The 22307-nt window shown below is 47.3% G+C and overlaps 1 protein-coding gene across 2 annotated transcripts in view; it reads left to right on the top strand.

The window, feature by feature from the left end:
* The first annotated feature begins 525 nt into the window (after positions 1-525).
* The window catches only part of MXI1 (MAX interactor 1, dimerization protein), a 77854-nt gene continuing 56072 nt past the window's right edge, over positions 526-22307 (top strand). Inside the window, exons 1-2 of one of the 2 annotated variants that reach the window (XM_003787178.3) lie at positions 526-1005; positions 18489-18621. In XM_003787178.3, coding sequence (XP_003787226.1) covers positions 726-1005; positions 18489-18621 — 413 coding nt within the window. In that variant the 5' untranslated portion in view covers positions 526-725. Of the gene's footprint in view, positions 1006-17147; positions 17409-18488; positions 18622-22307 lie in introns of those variants that run through there. The other variant, XM_003787179.2, reaches the window with a different exon arrangement.

The raw sequence follows: 22307 nt of genomic DNA, 5'->3' as shown, positions 1-22307 counted from the left end.
TTTGCATTTGAAGGGGGAAAGGAGTGCGGAAATCTGTAACCTGGATTTGGGTGGTCTGGGGGTTTCATCTGGCTGTGTGAAGGCACACACAGGTGTGTGTGTGTGTGTTAGTGCTGGGGGGAGGAGCTTCTGGTTAGGTTACAGGTTACAGGGATGGTTCAAGTCGTCGCATTTCAATTAGGCTTTATTTTTTTTAGTCATAGCAGCTACCATTTACTGGGGACCTACTATGTGCTGGACGCTTTTTAAGGTATTATTTTTCTATGAAGAAAATAGTTTTTGTTTTTACACAGATGCCCTCCGAGACATTGTGTGTTTTTCCACTCTGGTTAATATACACAACTCTGCACTGTGGTGAGATTTGGGACAAGGAGGGAAAGGGTGCCGGGACCGCCCGGGGGCGGGCCCTGCCTCGCTAGTCTCCACCTTTTATTTTGACCGGTCCGATGGCGACGGGCTAGCGCTAGGACCCAGGCGCCATAGCGCCTCCGTCTGTCCTGTAGGTTCATTCAATCTCCCATACACACAGACCCACAGCGAGCCCGACACACACTCACACACACACACACACACACAACCGCACGCAGCCAGGCTCGGGAAGTCAGGCCCGCTCCTCGCCCCGGCGCCTTCTCCGCTCCAGCCGGCCGGGTCTCCCTGGGGGCCCGGAGCTCGGCCGGGCAGCGCAGCCCCGCAAGCGGACGAGCTCAGCGGACCCCCGTTCCTCCATGGGCAAACGCGGGCGGCCGCGCAAGGAGGCGCGCTGCGAAGGCACCGGGCTGGCCTCAGCCGCGCCCCCGGCTGTGCCCCCGGCCGCACTCGCGGCCGCGCCCCAGCCCCCGGCCCAGCCGGAGGAGCACGCAGGGGCCAAGCCCAGGTGCCCCTTCTCGGACATTTTCAACACCAGCGAGAACTCGATGGAGAAGCACATCAACACTTTTCTGCAGAACGTGCAGATCCTGCTCGAGGCCGCCAGCTACCTGGAGCAGATCGAGAAAGAAAACAAAAGTAAGTTTGGGGGCCCCGGCTCCTCCTCGGCGCCTGGCTTTTTCCTTTTCGCCTACTTGGGCGACCCCTGTCGCCAGCTCAGCCCCGAGACCCCCCACCCCCACCCCCAACACATACATCAAGCCCTCGGCAGTAAAGCCGATGACACCGAGGAAAGGACACGCACGCACAAAGCTGCTAAAGATGTAACAAAGACGAGCGAGGGGGAGAGGGGGGCCTGTCCGTGCGTTGGTCTGTCTGTCTACGGTGGGCTGAGGGGATGGCCTGGCCAGGGAGCGGGGGAGTGTTGTTGTTTGCTGACAACTGAGCCAAGAGAGCTCATCTCTTCGAGGACGCCTTTCTTCCTCCCCCCCCCCCTTCTTCCCCCGAAGCCGTCTCAGGCAGACAAGTGTTGTTGTTGCTGTTGCTTTTTGTCGCTCGTTCCTGGGTGGGGTGAGGATTAGAAGCCGAAAGTTGGAAACCATAGGCAGAGCTCAGAGGATCCAGAAAGAAAACACGCAGACACTACAACAATAACACAACCACACAGCTCTCCACGGCGTGGGCTCTGGTTGCCTCTCTCTCCTGTCTACTTCGCCTTCCCCTCTCCTCTCACAGCGGGACTGGGCTCAAGCTACCGCGTCCACAGACATAGTCGCCCTGCACCTCTGTTGCTTTGGGGTGCCATCCTCTCGCCCCCCAAAGTGAGGGCAGCGGGGCCATGGAGTGCCAACAGCACGCCCCAGACCCGTCGTCCTGTGCTGGAGAAACTTGGCCGTAGGGACGCGGCTAGAAGGAAACTTTGGGATCTTGCAGAAACAATAGTTGGGGACGAAGATGTGGGCTGATGTCTGCGGTTTCTTTATTTTCCGAGACACGGCTCCCAGCTCCTGAGTGAGCGCACAGGGCGAGCAAGGCAAACGTCTTCCTGGTCGATTTCTACTGCCCTCCCCCTCGTCCCCCCCAGCCAACCTCCAGATTCAGGTAGAGAGCTACTGGGGGCGGGGGGGGATGCTGGGAACCCCACCCCGGCCTGGCCTCTTCCTTGTTTGTTTCATTTTTGCCGCTGCCAGCTAGGTCCCCTACCCGTCCCCAGCAGTCAACTCAGCGCCCTAACGGGGGCACGCGTGTACGGCGTCTCCAGCACAGTCCCCAGAATAATAGCTGTGAGGAGAAAAGGGACGAGGTAGATGGACCAACAGACAGGAGGAAACCTGGAGGTTTAATCCGCCCGAACAAGTAGAAAGATCAATGAGGCTCGAGAGAAAGAGGAGAGAGAGAGAAAGAAGGGTCCGATTGCAACGTGTCAGATCTTGCAAACCTCCCCCCTACCCAACACAACAACCCTCAAATACAAAAACACCTTCGCTGATCGACCCTCCAGGCCTTCAGTGTTAAAGTAGCCCTGTGCTGGCAGTGCAATTGTGCAGACGCTGTAAGGCCAAAACAGGGATTTGTGTTGGAAGATTGGTGGTGCGTTCTTTATTTCTCTTCTCGCATGTTTTCACGGAGTGCCTGGGTTGGGAGAGAGGCGCAGCGCAGGCTGTGTATGTAGCCGAATCGCTTCGCTATTATTCAACGGGGAGACGGGGTGGGGGGCTGGGGACACAATGCGTGCCTTCGTCTGGAGGGTAGTTTCCGAAAAGCCAGGGCTGGGGTAGGGGAAGCTGGGAGAAAACGTGGTTTGTTTGGTGTGTTTGCTTTTGTTGCTGGGGGGAGGGGTTCGATTTCTTTAGCTACCCTGTCCCGATCCCCAGTTCTCTGGAGTCTGTCCTGTGGCATCAGCTCTGGTTAGGTAGGGGTGCACCCAAAGAGGGCACCTTGGCAGTGTGTGGCAAACCTGGTTTTGCCCCCACCACTCAGCAAATGCATTACGGAGGCGGCCGAGCTTCCTCAGCGTCCCGCCCCCCCCTTCGCACACGCAGACAATCGGAGACCTCCCCTCGCCCCACCCCGCCCCCGCCGCCCTGGCTGCCACCACCTCCTTGTTTACCCCGTGCCGGGGCTCCGGCGTGGCCACCAGTCACGTAAGCAGGGAGCCAGGCGCGCCGAGCTAGGGCTGCCCCGTACGGGGCGGGCCCGCGGCGGCGGAGCGGGGCTCCAGAGGCTGGTGAAGCCGAGGGGCTTCTTCCCGGTCTCTCTCCCGAGGCGTCACCGCTGCAAACCTGCCAGCCCCCGAGAGGGGCTCTGGAGCCCTAGCTCCCCAGTCAAAGTCAACTTCGTGTGCGTAATAAGTCCCTCGGCCCCGCAACCCCTCCTCCTCCGGCCCGCTCCCCGCGGGAGTATTTTTAGCTCTCTCGCCTCTTTTCGCCGGCGCTGTTTGGCTCTAAATGACGTGATGCCAACGGCCCCCAGATTTCCCCGAGAGCTTGGGGCGCTGCGCCATACCCAGCTCGGCTGCAGAGACCCCGCTCCAGACTCTCGCCCCCTTCCCAACAGCTCACGCAGGCTGGGGTGACCTCCAGCAAACTCCGTGCGACCATCCGCCTGGCCCTCTGTTACCCTCTGCAAACAGGAGGGGCCCTTGGGGCCCACTTTATCCTCCCCACTCGCTTCCCTTCCTCCTGCTCGCTTTTGGTCTCCTGGTACGGAAAACGGCGGGCCCTGCATCTGTCTGGTTTTATTAGGGGCGCTTCTTCGCGCTGGCGGCGCTCGCCGTTGTTTTCTGCTAGCTGCACACAATGCCCGCGCGTCACGGCAGTCCGCGTGTGCACAGCAATAACGCGAGTCGGGGGGCGGGTCGTGCGTGCGCCAGGCTCGGGCACTGCGGGCTGCTCAGCGCGCGCGGGGCTTGTTTTGCTCCGGAGCTCTGCTTTCCGAAACGCTTACATCATTCAGTCGTTGGGGGAGGGAAAGGGATCTGGGCGTTCCGATAGGATTCCAGCATTTCTCAGGTCTCAGGTTTTGGGAAGGAAGCAAAGATTCTAGTTTTTTAATTATTATGATTGGGGAGGCTTAGGTTTTGTTTGTTGTACAAGTCTTTTTTTTTTTTTTAGGTCACTACTATAAAGGGTATTGCTGGCCGGCTCAGGTGCACAACCTCGTTGCCTTCATTTCGGCGAGTTCCCCAGTAATCACTTGATCTCGGTTTCTCCGCCTCCTCCTCCCCCTCCCTGCTAGAGACACATGGTTTCCACATGGAGACAAACTTCTTTCCTACCACTGGACTTGACCTAGCTGCCTCATTCAGCCAATCGGCAGCGTTAGTCTCCTCTGACGTCATGCGTTGCTGAGGCTAGAGGCTGGAGGGTGGAGCCAGGATGCCAGCCAGGAAATCTCTGGGAGCTGTAGTGTGGCCAGCTGGTCCAGTCTGTTCTTAAAGGGACGCAATTTTCCCTGGAGATGAGCGTCCAGCCTCGATTCTCCATTTCAAATTAGGTGAGATCTTCCTGAGGTGCACGATAGACCCTAGTCACGAGTTCACATGTTCCGTTTTTGCTGCTGTTTGCAAAGCACTTACTTGGCAGGAGCTTGCCTTATTTTCCATTGTAGCCAGAACTGCTTCTCATTGCCTTGTTGAGGTTTCCGTACTAAGAGTGTTCACTAAGTTGTGGCCACAGTGCTGAATTATTTCCAGTAGATAGAGTGAGTGTTCTTGGGGGAAATGTTCAAATTCAGCCAACAGTGTTGACTGTCAGCTGTTTGCAAGGCAAGAGATTCCCTGGAAAGTGCAGGTATATTTGCATGTGTGCCCCTATGACTCTCAAATTGGAGTCTTCCAGAAATATTAACCTTGACGACTGTGGCCCTGTTATCACAAATTCGAAGTTATATGTAAAAAAAAATGTAAAAAAAATGCTAGCATTATCATCTGAATGCAGTTAAAGTCTAGTGGAGCAGTGACAAAGAATAATACTTAGAAAAAGACTTAGTTCTTGTTTTGGAAAAGGTTGAAACTCAGAGGGAAAAAGAGGTTCACAGATATCAGGTGTATAAAAACTATTTGGAGGAAGAAGCTGTGATAGCAGGTAAGGTCTGGAGGAGAGAAACGGGCTTCCCAGTGGCCTTGGAGGCAACACTTAAGATAGAGAAGAATGATTACACAAGACTAGTAAGCTTTGGGTTTCTTCCTTGAGTGGGTCTCTCGTTCCAGGGTGGATTGCTTTTCTAGGGGGAATGGATAGGGCAAGAAGCAGCCTCTTCCTCCTGGTGCAGGGAGCTGCTATTGTGTGGTGTCATTTGACCCCACCCTGCCTTCCTGGCTCAATCTCTCCTCCACCATGAAATCTCTGCTCCTGTCCAGCAGGTCCACCAGCAAGTAGGCTTCACAGGCAAGCCTTTGTGCTTGCCTCAGACTCTTCCCTTTGTCTAGAATGCCCTTATTCTCTTAATTCCTTGCGGTCATCTGTATCCTACGTCCCCCCAAGACTTAGGTCAGTTCCTATGTCCTCCAGGAAGCCTCCCCTGCCTATTTCTGTCCATTTGGCTCTCTTTATTAAGTCAGAGTAGCTGAGAGAATGAAAACTTTGCAAGCATATGGAGCAGGGTCCTATTCTGCGGCTTACTGACTGTGTAATCTTAGCCACAAATTACTTATCCTCTCTGAGGTCCATTTCATTTTTGTACAATGGGGATAAGGAAATAGGACCATTCTCTTATCATTGCCAAACAACTGCATGAGGTACTGCATTTAAATGTTTCAAGTACTTGAAATATAATAGGTGCTAGATAAATAGTAACTTCTCTGAGCTTTGATAACCATGGAATTCTCCACTTGCTTCTGTGTATTAATCTTCAAAGGGAGATAATTAGCTTCTTAAGGGAAAAGATCACCTACACTATTTCGTATTTATCACCCATTGCATATACAACCACTGGGCAGACAGACGACAATATAACTGTCTTGATCAGTTATATTTGTCAATTACTGGCTGCCACTGGCTGTGGCACAGGGATCAGGTTTGGAAGCCGGGGAACGTAAAATAGCCTCTCTATTACTTGCAGGAGAGTAGGAAATACTGAGCTCTGACCAAAGCCTACAAAGAGACCATAGGTCAGGGTTGGAGAGCTAAAACTGCATTCTGTCAACAGCTGTGACCCTAAGAATGAAAAGGTACTGGCCTAGAAGCTAAGAGAATAGGGCAACTTGTGCTGAAATTGAAGGCTTTGATGGCAACTAATGTTTCTGCCTGGCAGCATCTTATGATGAATTCATTCATTCATTCCACAAATTTGTATTGAACATCTACTCACTGTATGTAATTGCTTTTTTCTGGAAACCTTATAGGCTGATTTGTTGGTGGGAGTGGTATAGGGTAACTGCTTTTAGTAGAGTTGGGTGAAGAGCATTCTTAGATCAGGCCCTATTTCCTCTGCACCCTAAATTATGTTTCCTGATGCAGCTTTCCCCCCAGTTTTAAATATGGTCTCTGCCTACTGGTAAATGTCAGAAGAAGACTGTTCAGAGGCTAATTGTGATTTTTGGAGTTCCAGAGCTCCCCGCCACTGGGTGCCCTAGGAAGGGCAATCCAGGGAAAGAGGACAGGGCCTTAGGAAGTTAGCAAAGCCAAATTGAGCCATTCCTGGTTTGGGAGGAAAAAGGAGGCTCTATTAGTTATTGAGGCAGCAGCTGGTCACTCATCTTTCGTCTCACACCAAAATAATTCCCCACTGACACATCCAGAAATGCTTTTCATCTGGGATGGCTGGGGCAAAAGTCTAATTGTATTACATAATATCAATACCGGCTACCATTTATTGAGTACTAACCACATACCAAGTGTGGGACTGTACATGCTTTATCCACTCCAATCTTCCCAACAACCCTGTGACAGAAACACTTTTATTATCCCATTTTACAGAGAGGTAGGCAAGGAGCAGGGAATCCAGGTAACTCGTCCAAAGGTTGCATGGTCAGTAAGCAGCAGAGCTGAGCCTGCGGTCTCATCCAGTCTTAACTGTACACACGTGTACTGATTTTATAGCCAAGGAATGAAGTCCAAAGGGGTGAAATGACTTGCTCAAGGTCACCCAGCAACCTGAAGCAGAGCTGGTATTTGAAACACCTTGTTGATTATTCAAGCATGTTTTATCCTGCTCACACCTTGTTTAGAAAAGGTTTAGAAGTGAGGCTGAAGACAGAATAGCCAGTGAGAGAGGATTTTTGTTTTTCAGAGTTGTTCAACTCTGCTGGCCCTAACTCAAGTTTAGGGTTCCTAGGAAACACCACCCCCCTCCTGCTGCCTTTCCCTAGTCTATCCTCTGGGCATATTAGAGGACTTGGGGCTGTTGCTATGGTACTGGGGCCAACAGCAGGTTCATCAAAAGCCGGGTCTTTTGCCTTTTAAGAAAAAGCCCGGCCTGCAGAAGGGAATTGGCCACAAAGATTTGCATCAGTCATTGTGGCTTGTTCTGTTTTAGATCCCCCTGCCTCCTCACCCACCCCCTCCTCCCTGCCACCACCACTTTCTATAAATACAGTTGGATAAATATTGATTTAAACTGGGTTTCTGGAGGAGAAGCACATGCTTGCCCTGGCTTGGTCTTCGCTTAGATACCACCAGTAAGTCAGACCTAACACACCTAACCCCCAATAGCTCTGGCTTCCAGACCACCCGTTTTGGGGAGGTAAATTTTATGGTTTTGTGGCTTTGTGGCTTTTAAAAAGAGAGAGAGAAAGAAAAAGAAATAAAAAAGCAACAACCCAGAAAGACATGGGAATCTTCTTGCAGGACAAGGAAAGCAATTTTCAGCAGGTAGAAAAGGGGGGAGATTTCTGGTAGTCTGGCCTTTTGCACTTTTCTCTTCCCTTCCATTCTTCATTCTCTCCATTTTGGGTTTTGTTTATAAAGGAGGCAGGTGGTAGAACAGAGCATCAGGGCCAGAAAGAGTCCCAGAGGTCACAGAGCATTCATCATCTTGACTATACTGACATGGAGGCTGAGGCCCAGAGAGGGACAGTGGCTTGCTCAAGATGACACAGCAGCGGCAGAACCAGGTCCTTCTGGGCTGTGTTCCCTTCTGCCTGACAGGAGAATGGGTCTGAGCCTGAGCCCCAAACTGGGCTTTTGTTTTATAGGTCCAGTGCTTATATAGTCAGCAATTCTCAAACCTGGTTTACTGATCCCAGGGTGTGTCTGGTTATTACCAAGGTCATTGCAACATTCTCAATCGTCTTTCAAAATGAAGGTAATTTGAATTTGCCAAACTTAAAAAAATATTTTCTTTTACAGTTGAGGGGTAGGAGGAGGGAGGAAGGAGCTAGAATATGGTGACAGAGATGAGATGGCTGCCCCAAGCCTTAACTGAAGAGGAGAAATTCATGTCTTCTTGGGGGCGCTCCTTTTGGGGGTAGAGCTCTGGACTCACACTGGAGTGGGGAGGAGAGAAAGAGAGAGAGAGGAGAGGAGAGAAAGGGAGAGGAAGGGAAGGAAGAGAGAGAGAAAGAGTTATCAATTCCCAAGGGACAGACACCTGTCCTCTGGCACTTCTGCTGAACTTAAAGGAAACCCTCTTATCATTGCACCTGAGTGGGCTGGCTAGAAGTGTTAAAGCTGTCAACAGGTGACTTGATCTCTACAGCCAAAAATAACAGACATTTGCCACCATCATCCCAAGCGGGAGGCTACTTTAGCTTCCTCATCTTGGCAGAACGTGTGCTGGGCCCCTTGGTTGTGAAACATTTTGAAAGTTCAGGTGACTCCTGCTTTGAGCAATAAGTTCCCAGGAAATATATGTAAATAGAAGTTCTTTTTTTAAAAAATGAGACTAGAGAAACTCTTGAAAAGGCCCTTACAGCAAGTACGTTGGTAAGATGCGGAATTATGTTGCATGTCAGTCTTTCTAAATTTGTTTTGCGAGTTTGTTCATTAATTTATTTGTTAAACTGGCATGTGGGGGGAGCGTATACTTGCTTTATATCAGGCACTGTGCTAGGTCCTGGAGGTACAGTACCTGGCTTCATGGAGCAGATACTCTACTCCAATGCCAGGTTTTGAATATAAAGTTGTCTTAAAAATAAACCCCCAAAATGTGAAATGGCATTTGACTTAGTCTTTGTATCTTTGGTTTTAATCATTATTAGAGACGGAATAGAAATTTATCCTGGGCTTCCAAAAGGAATACAGGCAGTGTCCAAATTACAAACATCCCACTGATAGACAACTCACATGAACAGAGGCTCTATTATGGGTAATAGGTGAATGTACCTGTTCTGACTTACATACACATTCAACTTAAGAACAAACCTGTAGAACACATCTTGTTTGTAACCTGGGGACTGTCTGCAGTTCCTTCCCTCCCTGCCTCCACCCTCCATGTTTAAAATCCTTTGGGTTTTCATGTTTGTTCTTATGATTTCTACAGAACTGACTTTTTTCTTTTCTTTCTTCATCTCTTCTTCTCCATTTTCTTTCTCTTTTCTTTACAGCCTGAGCTTAGGAAACCAAGCACAATGTAAGCAACCTTGTAAATAAACAAATTCTACTCTCAGTTCTTTACTGATAGGGACCTTCTACACTAGGAGAATTGCCCACACCGGTTCTGTGCCAAGCCCAGTCTCCCATGCAACATGCCCTTGGCACATACCTCAAATATCCAAGTCTAGTATCTGCTAAGGAAATTCAAACACAACAAAATTTGAAAGATAAACACTCTTTCCTGCAGGAGAGGGAGATTGGGAAATTTAAACTAAAGCCAGTAAACAGGGATTTGGATTACCTCTTATTTGCAATATCATACTCTGTATCTTCATTGCCGTTAGCAAGAATCCTCAAATAAAGATGACCTGGGACTTCTGCATTAAAATGTAGAGCACCTGCAGGGCTACTCTGTTTCTGGCCATGAGTGGCAAGTGGAAGCTAGTATGGCCTCTGTTTTTATTTCTACTGTATGGTGTGCCTGTGTTATCTCCCCCTTACCTCCACCACAGCCTGGCCATCCTACCATATTTCTAGACTCCCAAGACTCTGAATGCCTTGTAAACAACTTTCTTTCATTCTTTCTACTAGCTATAAAATTGAACTCAATTCAACACATTTCTAAAACCTCTCAGGAGACAAACAGCGTGCTTGGTGCTTCCAAAGTGAAGCGTGTGTGGCCACCAGTTCCAGTTCTATATTCCAGTTCAAATGATAAGCAAATAGAAACCAATCAGCAATTCTTGTCTGTCTCTTGGTAGTCTAATAACCTGTTCCCAAGAGGACTGCCGACAAGTGCAATGTCTTCTCTGTTTTCTAAAGGAATAGTGACAGTGGCCTTCTTTTACTGAGCCTTTACCATGTGCCAGCTAAGTGCTTTATATTAAATCCTCACAAATGTCCAATGGGTAGGTGCTATAATTACCCTCATTTTATAGATGAGGAAAGCCTTAGCCTTCCTTAGCAAGACCAATTAACTTTCCCAACGTAACATGCTAACATATAGTAGAAGAGAGAGGCAAACGCAGGGTTTCTCTTTCTTCCTAGAGAGACCTTAAGACATTGGCAGAACCTTTAGGGAGCAAGAAGTCAGCATGAGGCAAGAATTGGAATCTGTAATGTTTTAAGTCCAGGCTGAGGGTCCCCTTGGGAATGTGCCCCTAGGCCTAGATGGCTTCCTTTTCTCCCCAGTCATCCCAGGGCAGAAAGAAAATAGCCAAAACCTTCCAGGGCTCTTTTGGCATTGACACTGGAGCCTATTAGGACCCTTCCTCTAAAGGGCAATGGCCTAGGGTATTGCTGCTTGCACGTGCAATACTTCCTTGCCCAGCAGTCCCTGGGGAACTCACCCAACCAGTAGGGCTCCTGTGGCTTTGCAAGCCAAGGTGTCAGAAGTGTGAGTCCACACCCTGTTAGGCTGTGCTAGGCATTCTGAAGGCCTCCAGGTTGTAGGACAACTGTGTTGTCATGTATATGGAGCCAAGGGTTTCTGCCAGACAGGCCAGAAGAGAGAGACAAATGTGAGCGCAGAGATGAGCTTTGGGTCCTGGCTGCCACTGAAGCAGTGTGGGCCAGCTGGATCTGGCCAAATGATATAGGCCTCTATATAGTCCTTTCCCAGATCCAGATCTAGGAAACAAGAATGATCCTAAATACAACTGGTTTGTGTTACTCATTTGATTAAAGGCCTTCACTTTTCTTTCTTTTAAAAATGTTTAGCATTTCTCTGTTGCCCAGGCTGGAGTGCATTGGCACAATCATACTTCATAGTAGCCTCGAACTCCTGTGCTTAAGTGATCCTACTGCTTCAGCCTTCAAATATTCCTTCAGCCTCTCAAAGTGCTGGGACAGCAGGTGTGAGCCACCCAGCCAAAGCCCTACGATAGTGTCTTTCCTATCTCACTTAGAATAAAAATCCAAACTCCTTGCCATGGCCTTCAGCCTTGCTGTTTGGAGTAAGTGTGGTTCGAGGATAGTCTGCCTTGGCGCCCTCTGTGAGCTTATTAGAAATGAGACTTCCAGGCCCCAGCCCAGACCTGCTGAAGCAGAATCTGCATTTGTCACAATTTCTAGGTGACTGTGCTCTTTAAAGTTTGGGAAGATATCCTGGACAGCCTTTGTTGTTTTTCCAGCTCTCCTACGTATGCGCCTAAACCTACCTCCCCTTTATCATTTATCACTTATCCTACTTATCACAATTTACAGTGATGTTACTTGCTTATCATCAGTCTATTGGGTGAGAATGTAAGCACCTTGAGGAAAGAGACCAGGAGTAGTTTTGTTACTTATTCTATGTTCAGCATCTAGCTAAGGGCCCAGCACATAAAGATGCTTAAGGAATATTTATTAAATAAATGATGAGTTTTCTATCTTTCTGATGTAGTGTTTCTCAACAAAGGAGCTATTGGTGGGACTGATCTTGTACAGATTAGTCTGGAATACTGCTGGATTTAACATCCTTGGTTCCCACTCACTAAATGCCACTGGAACTCCTACCCCCAGTCATTTTGACATTGAAAAAGACCTTCCTACACATTTTTAAAGCCTCCTAGAGGAATGGGATTGCCCTTGATTGAGACCATTGCCCTTACCAATTCTGTTTGATCTTATCTGATTGAACCTAATACGGATGTATGCTGTGGCTGCCAAGAAAACTGAGGTTTGAATCTTATCACTCCTTGTGTGACCTTAGGCAAATTACTTAACCTTTCTGGGCCTAGTCTGTAAAACAGGAATCTCAGAGGATTAAATGAACTGACTGTAGGAGCGGCTCTGTGCACACAGTCAGCTTGAGCTACATGGCACTGGAGTAGGCAAGTGGACCACATGGTTCTGGAAGAACCCCAGCATCATAGAATCAGATTACTGGAGCTGGAAGAAATGGTGAGATCACCTGTCCTCAGACAGGCAAGAGCCTGTTTTTATTATAAATGCTGCACCTGAAGCTGAGAGAACTCAGACATAAGGCAGCAGGAGCTGAATGTGTGGTTTAGTGTCTAGGGCCTGGCTGGGCTAAGAGTGACCTCTACGAGGTCTGCTCCCTGGAAGGGGGTAGTGATGCCAAGGCGTGGGGGTAGTGCAACTCTAGGCCAGCTCCTGGCAGGGGAAGGAGGGTTACCCAGGGCTGTGGCAAGAATGTGGGGTATCCTCTTAGCAGCAGAAGGCCTCTAGCAGCTTTTATTATTATTTTTTTAAGGCTTTAAATCAACTTTAAAAGACTAGATCATTGCAATACCAAAACCTACGCATGCAACAAAAAAGAAAATTATAGTTTATTCTCGTTTTGAATATATGTAGATGCAAAAACTCTAAGCAAAAATACTAACTCATGGAATTGAGCACTGCTTTAAAAGAATAACATACCCTGGCCAACCAGGTTATATGTCAAATATGGCTGAAAGCCACAAAATCTACCAATATAAATGATTACAGCCACAAAGTATAGGAGAATATTACATGACTACAGCAACAAATGATGCAAAGGTCATTTGAAAAAAGTATTTGAGAGCATTTCTCATGAGGGTAACTACTTCGATACAACAAAGCTTGTTTACCTGTGGTCTTTTAATTATAGTGGAAGAGTGAGTTTGGGCTCAGGGCTTTCAGTCATCATCAGCAGAGAAGGAGTTGACTCTGAGGGCAGCCTTTCCTTAGGGAAAAATGAACCATGTAACTTGATCCTGACATTTAAAGGATTGGGGCCCCACAGGTTTAAAGGATCAGAAAATTCACTCTAGTTTTTCTTTTCTTCTTTAAACATGAATCAGCCAGAAAGAGAAGTATGGAGATGAGAAGACAGCACAGGACTGCAGGCCTGAGTTCAATCCTTGCTCCATCAATTTGATGGACAGCTGTGTGGCCTTGGGCAAGTTACCATACCTCTCTGAGCTTCAGTTTTCTCAACTGAAAAATGTACTGAGAAATCAGCTTAATAATATAAACTTATATGACATAAACCATGAAATGGTCACTTGGTGTGGACCTAGCAGAATCCTCCTGAATACCTTATCAATTGCACCTTACAGCACCCAAGCACTGCTCCGGAGTAAGCAAGCCACTTAGATGTGCATATTAATTCAATCCTGCAATGCAGATTTCTTTTTGGATTCAAGTTCATACAAAAAAGAAAGAAAAGGACACTGGAGAGATTTCATCCATTATGAAGTCACTGAAATAGGCTGCTGGAATAAGGGCTATTTAATAAAATCTAAGACGCCCCTTTCTGAGACGGAAGAGGTGGGTTAGGGTGGAAGTCAAGTGTAGCTGTTAGAACCTTTGCTAGTGGACTGTTTTTTAACTCCGAAAAACTAGAGTGAAAAAACAACAAACTTCCAGATTCCGCCATCTCAGATTAACACTGCCCCCCCCCCCCGCAGTCCCCCCACCTGATACCCTTTCCCTTTCTCCCCAGCTCGGGCACCTGGTGGCTTGGTGCGTTTCCGTGTGGTTGGGATGTCAGCCTGCAGCCCTGGCGACTGGAGCCCCGGGAGGAGGTTGCTACCTCTCGGGTTTAGCATTACGTCATCCCTTCTAGACCCAAATTTATCTCGGCTGCACACAGACCCGCAGCTCTGAGCTGCCGCTGACTTGAGAGCTTACGCATGAAGTTAGGCAGGGCTGACTCACTGTGCAGACAGAAAGGTTTTCTGCTGCTCTTCACGTTTCTGGGCTCGGGAGGGAGAAGTGGGAGGCGGCTGCGATCTTCATTTTGGGGTGGGGGATGGGAAAATGTGCTACTGTTAGGGTTCTCATTTAGGACCTCGGAGCTCACTCTCCCTTGTCCCCAACCTCGATTATCTGAAACCCCCCATCCTTCAAGATAACTGCAGGAAACAGTGCCCTGCACAGTAAGCACTTTGCAGTTTCAGGGAAGTTCTAAGCACCAGGTGTCACCAACACAGTGGCTTTGGACTTGCAGTTTAGCATCATGGCCCCTTCACCTCACTCCGTCTCTCCTCTCTGCAGAAAAGATAGAACAGAGGAGCGTCCATTGTTCATGAAGCTGTCTCATCCAGGCTGTGACTGTTAGAGGTCTGGGGGACTCTAGGGCATTTTTCTGTTTTCAAATGAGACTACCCTTCCTTCCCTCTCTCCCCACATCCCTCCACCTAGAGAGATACTTTAAGGAGAAGACAGAACTACAGACTATGGGTAGGATTTCCCATTCTTTTGTCAGTAGACGTTGGTAGCCTTGCTTTTCCCGTTTCCCATCTGTATTTGTAGTGCGAAGTAGCTTCACCTGAGTAAAAGAAAGGCCATGGCTGCCTCTGGGTTTTTCCAGGCTGAGTCTGTTGCTGAGGGACGGTTTGTGAGTGACATCACTCTTTTGAGGCTACAGCCCTAAGCTTTGTGCTATGGGAGGCCCTTGTGGCCAAGGTTCAGGCCAGGAGTTGAGGAGGCAGCCAGAGCAGGGGGAAGGAAGTGTCCCCTCAATTGCTTTTAGAAAAGGCTTGATGATTTCTGTACATAAACCACAGTCACCATCACCATCACCATTCTCTTGCTCAGTGTAAGCAGGTAGCCTTTTGGTGACTTTTGTTCTACTTTCCATCTCTTCATCTTGGCCCTCTAGTTGAGAAGAAGGGCTGGTTAGTGCACCTGGAGCTAAATCGTGAAAAACCAGGCTTGAGCCCCAACCACCTATCTAGCCTTCTTTCACTAACCTGCTCTGGCTTTATAACCTATAGAATTAAACCCATCTTGAATTCATGTAAATTTTCAGTTCACACTACTTTTCTTGGTGGGTTTACGTCCCTCTGGGCAAAGTAGAGTTGTATTTGTCATTAACTGCCTCTTTAAAGTTCCTGGGGTAGGAACTTAATTGTTCCTTTGGCAATTTGAGATTTGAAGCTTAATGGTGTTCTACAAGTGGTGGAAACTAACTTTCAGTATAATAATGTCTACCTGCGACTAACAAATGTTCTGAATGGGTATTTTCTTGAAAATAATTCCATCCCAACCGTACTCAATACATCGCTTGTTGAGGCTGGCTGCTACCAACACCCAATGGGAAAACCTAGATGTAGAATGACCTAGCCAACAGCTGAAAAAGCACAGTTTCTTTTACAAAGCCTTTATATATAAATAAATAAATAAATAAATAAATTCTCTCATGGCTTGTGAACACCTCATTTTGGAGCTCCTTGCATTTGATGGAACATCTATTTGGTTCTTAAATGTGGTGCCAGCTGTAGTATTTATTAAAAGAGCTGGCAGAATTTTATAGCTTGTGACCTCATTGGAGATTTTGTTCACTTTACCAAAAAAAAAGAAAAAAAAAACAAAGAACAAAAAATAACCCCTCAAAAACACAATACAGGGCAGCGCCCGTAGCTCAGTGGGTAGGATGCCGGCCTCATACACCCAGGCTGGCAGGTTTGAACCCCAGCCTGGGCCTGCTAAACAACAATGACAACTGCAACAATAACAAAAAAAATAGCCGGGTGTTGTACCGGGTGCCTGTAGTCCCAGCTATTTGGGAGACTGAGGCAAGAGAATCGTTTAAGCCCAAGAGTTGGAGGTTGCTGTGAGCTGTGACGCCACGGCACTCCGCCAAGGGCAACAGAGTGAGACTCTGTCTCAAAAAAAAAAAAAAAAAAAAAACCCACAGCACAAGGGAGAGGATGTTAAAATGCATCAGATGCTACATTTTTGAGAGGATAAGATTTCCATCCCAAGATAGTATTTTCTGTAGTCGCCAATGGATTGACCATGGGGAAGGGAAAATTCTCCCCTCACCAGGAGTTTCTTTTTGTTTTGGATGTCAACCAGCAGAAATAAAATCATCAGGGTGGGAAAAAGTTATAGATTTGTTTACATAGTCCCCAGTTTACTCTTAGGGCCTTCAATAGTTAGGATCCTCTTGTCCTTGTTCTACCTAGATCAGTTACTTTCAACTGGGGGAAGCGTGGGGACCGATTTTGGGTCCCAGGAGACGTTAGACAACTCTGGAGGAATTTTTGGTCTTCACACCTGAGAGGTGGTAGTGTGCTACTGAATAACTTAGGATGCCCAGAACAGAGCTCCAAGAGGGAATTACCATCCCTAATGTCACAAGGCCATGGTTGAGGAACCTGGACTAGACTGAGGATTTGTTAGATTAAGGACTTGGAAAGAGATTGGCAGTGAGAATAGCCAGAGGCACTAGCCATGAGGCTTGAAGTCATAACACCAGAGAGCTTTTTTTGGAGTCTAAAAGCTCTAGTGAGAAATAGAGGGAGAAAGTTTTAAAAAATATGATTAAAACCTTCATAACTACTTGTCTGTGTGGAAGCAGGGTTTCATGGAAGCCCTTTTTGAGGAAATCATCTCTTGTTTTTGAACAGCGATTTTGGCTTCTCAAGTGTTTCTGTGTGTGCTGTCCGTGCAGGTGTATTACTTTCCTCATTTTACAGATGAGGAAACTGAGGCACATAAGTTACATGAGAAAGTAGGAGAACTGGAATATGGCACTTCAAACAAGGAATGCCTCATTCCCTGGGCACCCACAGGGAGTCGCTGAGAGATAAGCTTCTCTGGAGTAGACTCACAGCCCGCTCGAATCCTTCCCTTCCGCAAGCAAAATTCCGGCAACTTCTTAGTTTTCCGCCGTAGAGACAAATGGGGAAGCTCGGCGGAACTACATTTCCCAGCAGCCATTGCAGGATCCCAATGGACGCAGGCGCACTGGAGCCGTGTGCATACGAATCCCGGCGTGCAGTGGGCGGGGCGGGACTACGTTCCCGGGGGGCAGAGGAAGGGGCGGGCGGGGGCGGGCCGTGGCGCTGCTCCCGCCCCTCCCCCGTGCTCGCGCCGGGAGGTAAACAAACCGCGCGCGGGCTGCCGGCGGCGGCAGGGGCTGCGGAGGCGGCGGAGTGCGCGCCGAGCAGCTGCCGAGCTGGCCCGCCCACCCGCCGCACATGTCCGGGGGCGGTGCCGGACTGTAGCCTCTTGCGGCGCCTCCTGTCGGCCAGGGAAGGGAGCGCGGAGAGGCCCGGTTGCCACCCGCGGTGCCCATGGAGCGGGTGCGGATGATCAACGTGCAGCGTCTGCTGGAGGCAGCGGAGTTTTTGGAGCGCCGGGAGCGAGGTAACGGCTGGGCTCCCACGCCTCAGACGCCGGAGCCCGTGCGCTTCTTGTCCGCGCGGGGAGTGCGGTGCGACGGGTGAGGGAGGGCGCGCGGGTGTGCGCTCTAAGACGAGGTGCGCGCGCCTGAGGGGAGGTGCGCGTGTGTGCTCCCAGACAAGATGCACGCGCGTGAGGGGAGGTTCGCGTGAGGGAAGGTGCGCGTGTGTAGTGAGCGTGTGCGGCGTGAGAGGAGGTGTGCGCGTGTGGAAGGTGTGCGCTCCGCGCGCGCGGGCAGGTGTATTTGGAGCGAGGCGCACGTGAGTTTGTAGGTGGAGGTGTGCGTGAGGCGCACAGGTGTGAGGGAAGGTGCTCGCGTGCGTGGGGGCGGGGAGGGGAGAAGCCTGGACTGCGGGGCGCTGGAGGGCCGGGCAGCCAGAGTGAAGGGACCCGGAGGCGGAGGGGCGAGGAACGTGCTGGTGGCTCTGGGGGCGGGCGGATCTGAGTGGACGGCTGAGGCTGTGGGAAAGTCGAGGGAGGGAAGGCCCATGGAGGATCTGAGTATGCAGAGATGGGATCCCTTCGCGGTGGCCACTGGAGAGGCTGGGAAGAGATTGGGGTGTGGAGAACAGGAACTCTGGGAACTGGTGTCGGGAGAGAGTAAGTCCTCTGAAACCAGGTCCTTGACAATGTGATGTGCACAAAAACGCGGGGCTCAGAGAGGCTCTACCAGCAGAGAGAGCTGCTCAGGAAAAGGGGAGTTTTGAGTCAAGCGAAATCATTGCAGCGAATGGTTAACCGGGCTTGGCAATTAAGGTATTAATCTCAGAAAGAGTTCTTGGAGAAAAGGATTTTGGAGAGGAAGGAGAAATTATTTGGTTTAGGGGAAGTATAAATCATTTCAGGTGGTGGGCTCGGTCTCTGTATGTCACAAGATTGGTATACAGGCAAGGACTGGGACTTTTTATCTTCTAACCCAAAATAGTGGAAAACAGTTTACTACTGCTGCTTTCAAAAACCTGTTATTCTAAGGACCTCGGATTTGTGGATCCATGGATTTGGGTATCTGTGTTCTTATATCTGTTTTTTCCTTGCTCTCTTCAGAGTGTGAACATGGCTACGCCTCATCGTTCCCCTCCATGCCAAGCCCCCGGCTGCAGCATTCAAAGCCCCCACGGAGGTTGAGCAGGGCACAGAAACACAGCAGCGGGAGCAGCAACACCAGCACTGCCAACAGGTAGCCAGCTGGGGAAGTTTAGAGAAGGGAACTGGAGGGAAGGAGCACAGACTCATACTGAAGTGCCAGACCGTCAAACCTAAATTTCTCCTCTAATCCTAACTCTGGAGCAACACTGGATGGGTTCCTTTACCACCACGTTGGGGAATTGGCCTTTTAAAAATAATGAAGTCTAGGAACCATAACCTGGCTTTGTGTGGAAGGGCAAGAATACAATCTGGAAAGACAACCAAAGAAGTTCTTGCTCGGATTTCTGTAACCGGGAGGTCTGTGATTGAGAGGATGGTAAGCTGAGAGGCTTGGCAGCATGTGTCTGTGCATGCAGCCCATTCTGCAAGTAGTCTTGGGCCAGTCTTCATTGTTCTGTCCAAGTATAAAATGGTCCAAAAAGAATTTTTAAGTCAGAAATAGCTCTGGCAGGGTATAAAGCAGAATCAAGAGCTTTGTTAAAGGAGTACAAGTATTTAGGTGCACTAGGAAGTTAGGGGCATGGTGGATTTGTATTTGGAGGAGGAAGGAGAAGACCACACGACAGGTTTTGTCTCTGATTTAATCACAGGATTGGATTGGTAAGGGGTGGCTAAAGCAAAAATAGAAAAGAAAATGTTTAGCCTTCAAGGAGAACAGATCCTTTAGAATATACTTGTCTAGATGTACTCAAACATAGCTGACTTCCATTTTTTAAAACTTTGGGAAGTGTCTTGCTGTTTCTTTAGTATTTTTATTCCAGGAAGCCAGTGAATTCTAAGGATTCATCTCATGTGAAGTTTTCAAAGACTTTTTTAAAAAGAAGATTAACAGATGGTTGCCTTTTCCATTGATAAGAGATTAAATGAAACCTTTATTTCCAATTGCCAAAGCTTTGTCTAGGGAATATAATAAACATTCATGGGAGAGGGGTTCAGCGCAATCCCTGGGTAACTAAGTTTTCCTGGAGACTCTGTGGGGGGCTCCAGCCATGTGATTGGTTATTTAGGGGGTCAGGTTAGGATTAGAGTTCTTGATGCAGAAAAGCTGAGGTTCCCATGGATAATAATTAGATCTCAGGAAGTTGGATTGTCCTTTTTATATTTCAGACATCGCTGAGGCAAAACATTTGTTCTTTCTCTATTTGACTTAATCTTTGAACTATATATTTCCTTTTGGGGGGGATTTTTTCATTTGGGACAGAATGTATTTTTTAAACTTAAAGTTTTAAATTAGAAACATAACTAACTTTAAACTTATATGCTGTATTTTTGTGTATCTTTCAATCCATACACAGATTAAACAACTTTTTTTTTTTTCTTTAACTTGGAGACATGGAAAGAGTACCAGGTTGTGGCGGGCACCTGTGGTCCCAGCTACTTGGGAGGCTGAGGCAGGAGACTCGCTTGAGCCCAGGAGTTGGAGGTTGCTGTGAGCTGTGATGCCACAGCACTCTACCCAGGGGGATAGCTTGAGGCCCTGTCTCAAAAAAAAAAAAAAAGAAAGAAAGAAAGAAAGAAAGAGTACCAGATAGGAAACCAGACCTAGGTTTTATCATGCTGCAAGTACTTAAGTCTTTCCTCTTTTCTAGTAATTAGGTATATGATCTCATTACTTTTCCTCCCTGCCCTTTACTGTTTTTTCTATGAAATGAGGGAATTTATTAGATACTCACCAAGGTCCTTTTTCCCCATAAAGTTCTGTGACTCTGATTTTGTGACAGTTGTAGAGATCAGTTAGTGTATTAGTAGTTCAGTATATCGCCCCATCATTGCAGATGTGACATTTTTACTAACAACCCAAAGATTTTAAAGGATAATTAAGATGTGCATTTCTGGATTTTACCAATTATGTTACAGGTCATTAATAAAAAAGTCTTTCTCATCTGTTGGCTTATAGTTTGCTCAGCTTGGGATTTTGACTAAATGATGTTTCTTTCATGCTATTACTCCTGTTAGGATTCTACTATTATCTGTAGGATCATAGTGCTAGTTACTATATTTTAGCATAGGATGTCAGAAAATTTGTAAAACTATAGGCATGCCATGTTCTGGTAGGTTCCCAAGGGAGTACCTACCTTGGACCACCTAAGATTAAGGAAAGCATTTTTTTCCATGGGAATATAAGTATAGGAAAAGAAAGAGAGAGAGAGAAATAGATTTTTAGAACATCTTATCTCAAGGTCAAGGTCCTTCCATATATGGGGTTTAGGCTGGGGCCTGTGAGAGAAACTAGTATATGAAAGTGAACACTAGCAATTATTTCTCTTTAACCATATATTTAAAATTCTGCTTCATGGAAGTAGAGGAGCTGAAGATCTAATTCCAATACTATGGTATTTGGGAAATAGTGTTAATCCATTTGTAAGGGGACACTGTGGGCTTCCTGTTACATTTAAGCTTACTTTTGGATTTAAGAGAGATTTTATACTATACTGATTACATCCAACAGGAGGTTAGACTTTATAGAAGTTTACCTTTCTTTATCATCTAAAACAAGGAAAGGAATAGAGTTGATGAGTGTATGTATTTTACTTCTTCCTGATCAAAGAACTACCTTTGTGGATGTTTCTGTTCCTGCCACATATCTTGAGCATTGATGTGTATTATAAAATGATAATACATTTAAACCTGACCATTGTTTCTCTGACCTGTTTAATCTGACCCGTTTCTCTGACCATGGTAGCATCTAAGATACAGTAGTAATTAACTCCCCCCCCATGTCCTCAAGTATAACATGATATTCTTGATAAAAATATTACTTTATAGGTTTATGCTAAAAGTTGACCAATAATAAGTTTCTATTCCCCTTTTTCCCTAATCCCTGAAATCTTATTTTCACAGAAGTACAAAGGAGAGAAAAATACATGATATAATGGGATATTACAAGTGTGTATCCTGCAAATACCAGTAATTTTATCATTTGTGAGATGACTTGTAATATATAATATAACTATTTTTTAAACACATGCTTGATTTTACTGATGTCGTGGTGACAGCCTTCTGGCACACTTCCTAAAATTAATCTTATTAAGATGTTACTACTATTAGAGGACCTGGCTGTAATAGCTATCTGGTTCATGGGGGAGCATCAGATAAGATCAAATTCTCAGCTTTACTATTTGGTCTCAAAACTGGAAAACCTTAAGGTCTGTCATCTTTAAAACTCTACTAAATGAGCCATGACCTCAGTGTAACAATTATTTCTTCCTAAATGTCTCTCAAATCTGCCTTCTTTTCCCTTAATTTCATTACAGTCCTTCAGATCGCATCACTTCTCACCTGGACATCTGCAGTAACATCTTACCTGGTATCTCTGCAGCCATAATTCTTATGAATTACACTGGCTGGCTTCCTTTCATTACCCCCAATATTCCATGTTTCCTTCTACCTCAGGGTCTTTGCCCATATTCTGTTCCCTCCTGGGAATCATTTTTTCCTTTCCTTTTGTCAAGTTATCTTTATCTAAATAACACTTCAACCTCAGCTCAGTTATAACTTCCTCAGGGAAGCCTTTCCTCACCTGCCTGGGTACATTAGGGCTTCACATATTTCATGGCATCCCTACTTCTCTCCTTCATAGTGTTCATCCCATTTGTAGAAAACAGTTTTTTTTTTTTTTTTGAGACAGAGCCTCCAGCTATCCCCCTGGGTAGAGTGCTGTGGCATTACAGCTCACAGCAACCTCCAACTCCTGGGCTCAAGCGAGTCTCCTGCCTC

The sequence above is a fragment of the Otolemur garnettii genome, unplaced genomic scaffold (assembly GCF_000181295.1).
Source record: "Otolemur garnettii isolate 467f Iridium unplaced genomic scaffold, OtoGar3 scaffold00021, whole genome shotgun sequence".
Taxonomy (NCBI): Eukaryota; Metazoa; Chordata; class Mammalia; order Primates; family Galagidae; genus Otolemur; species Otolemur garnettii.
This window is presented reverse-complemented; position numbering and strand designations above follow the sequence as displayed.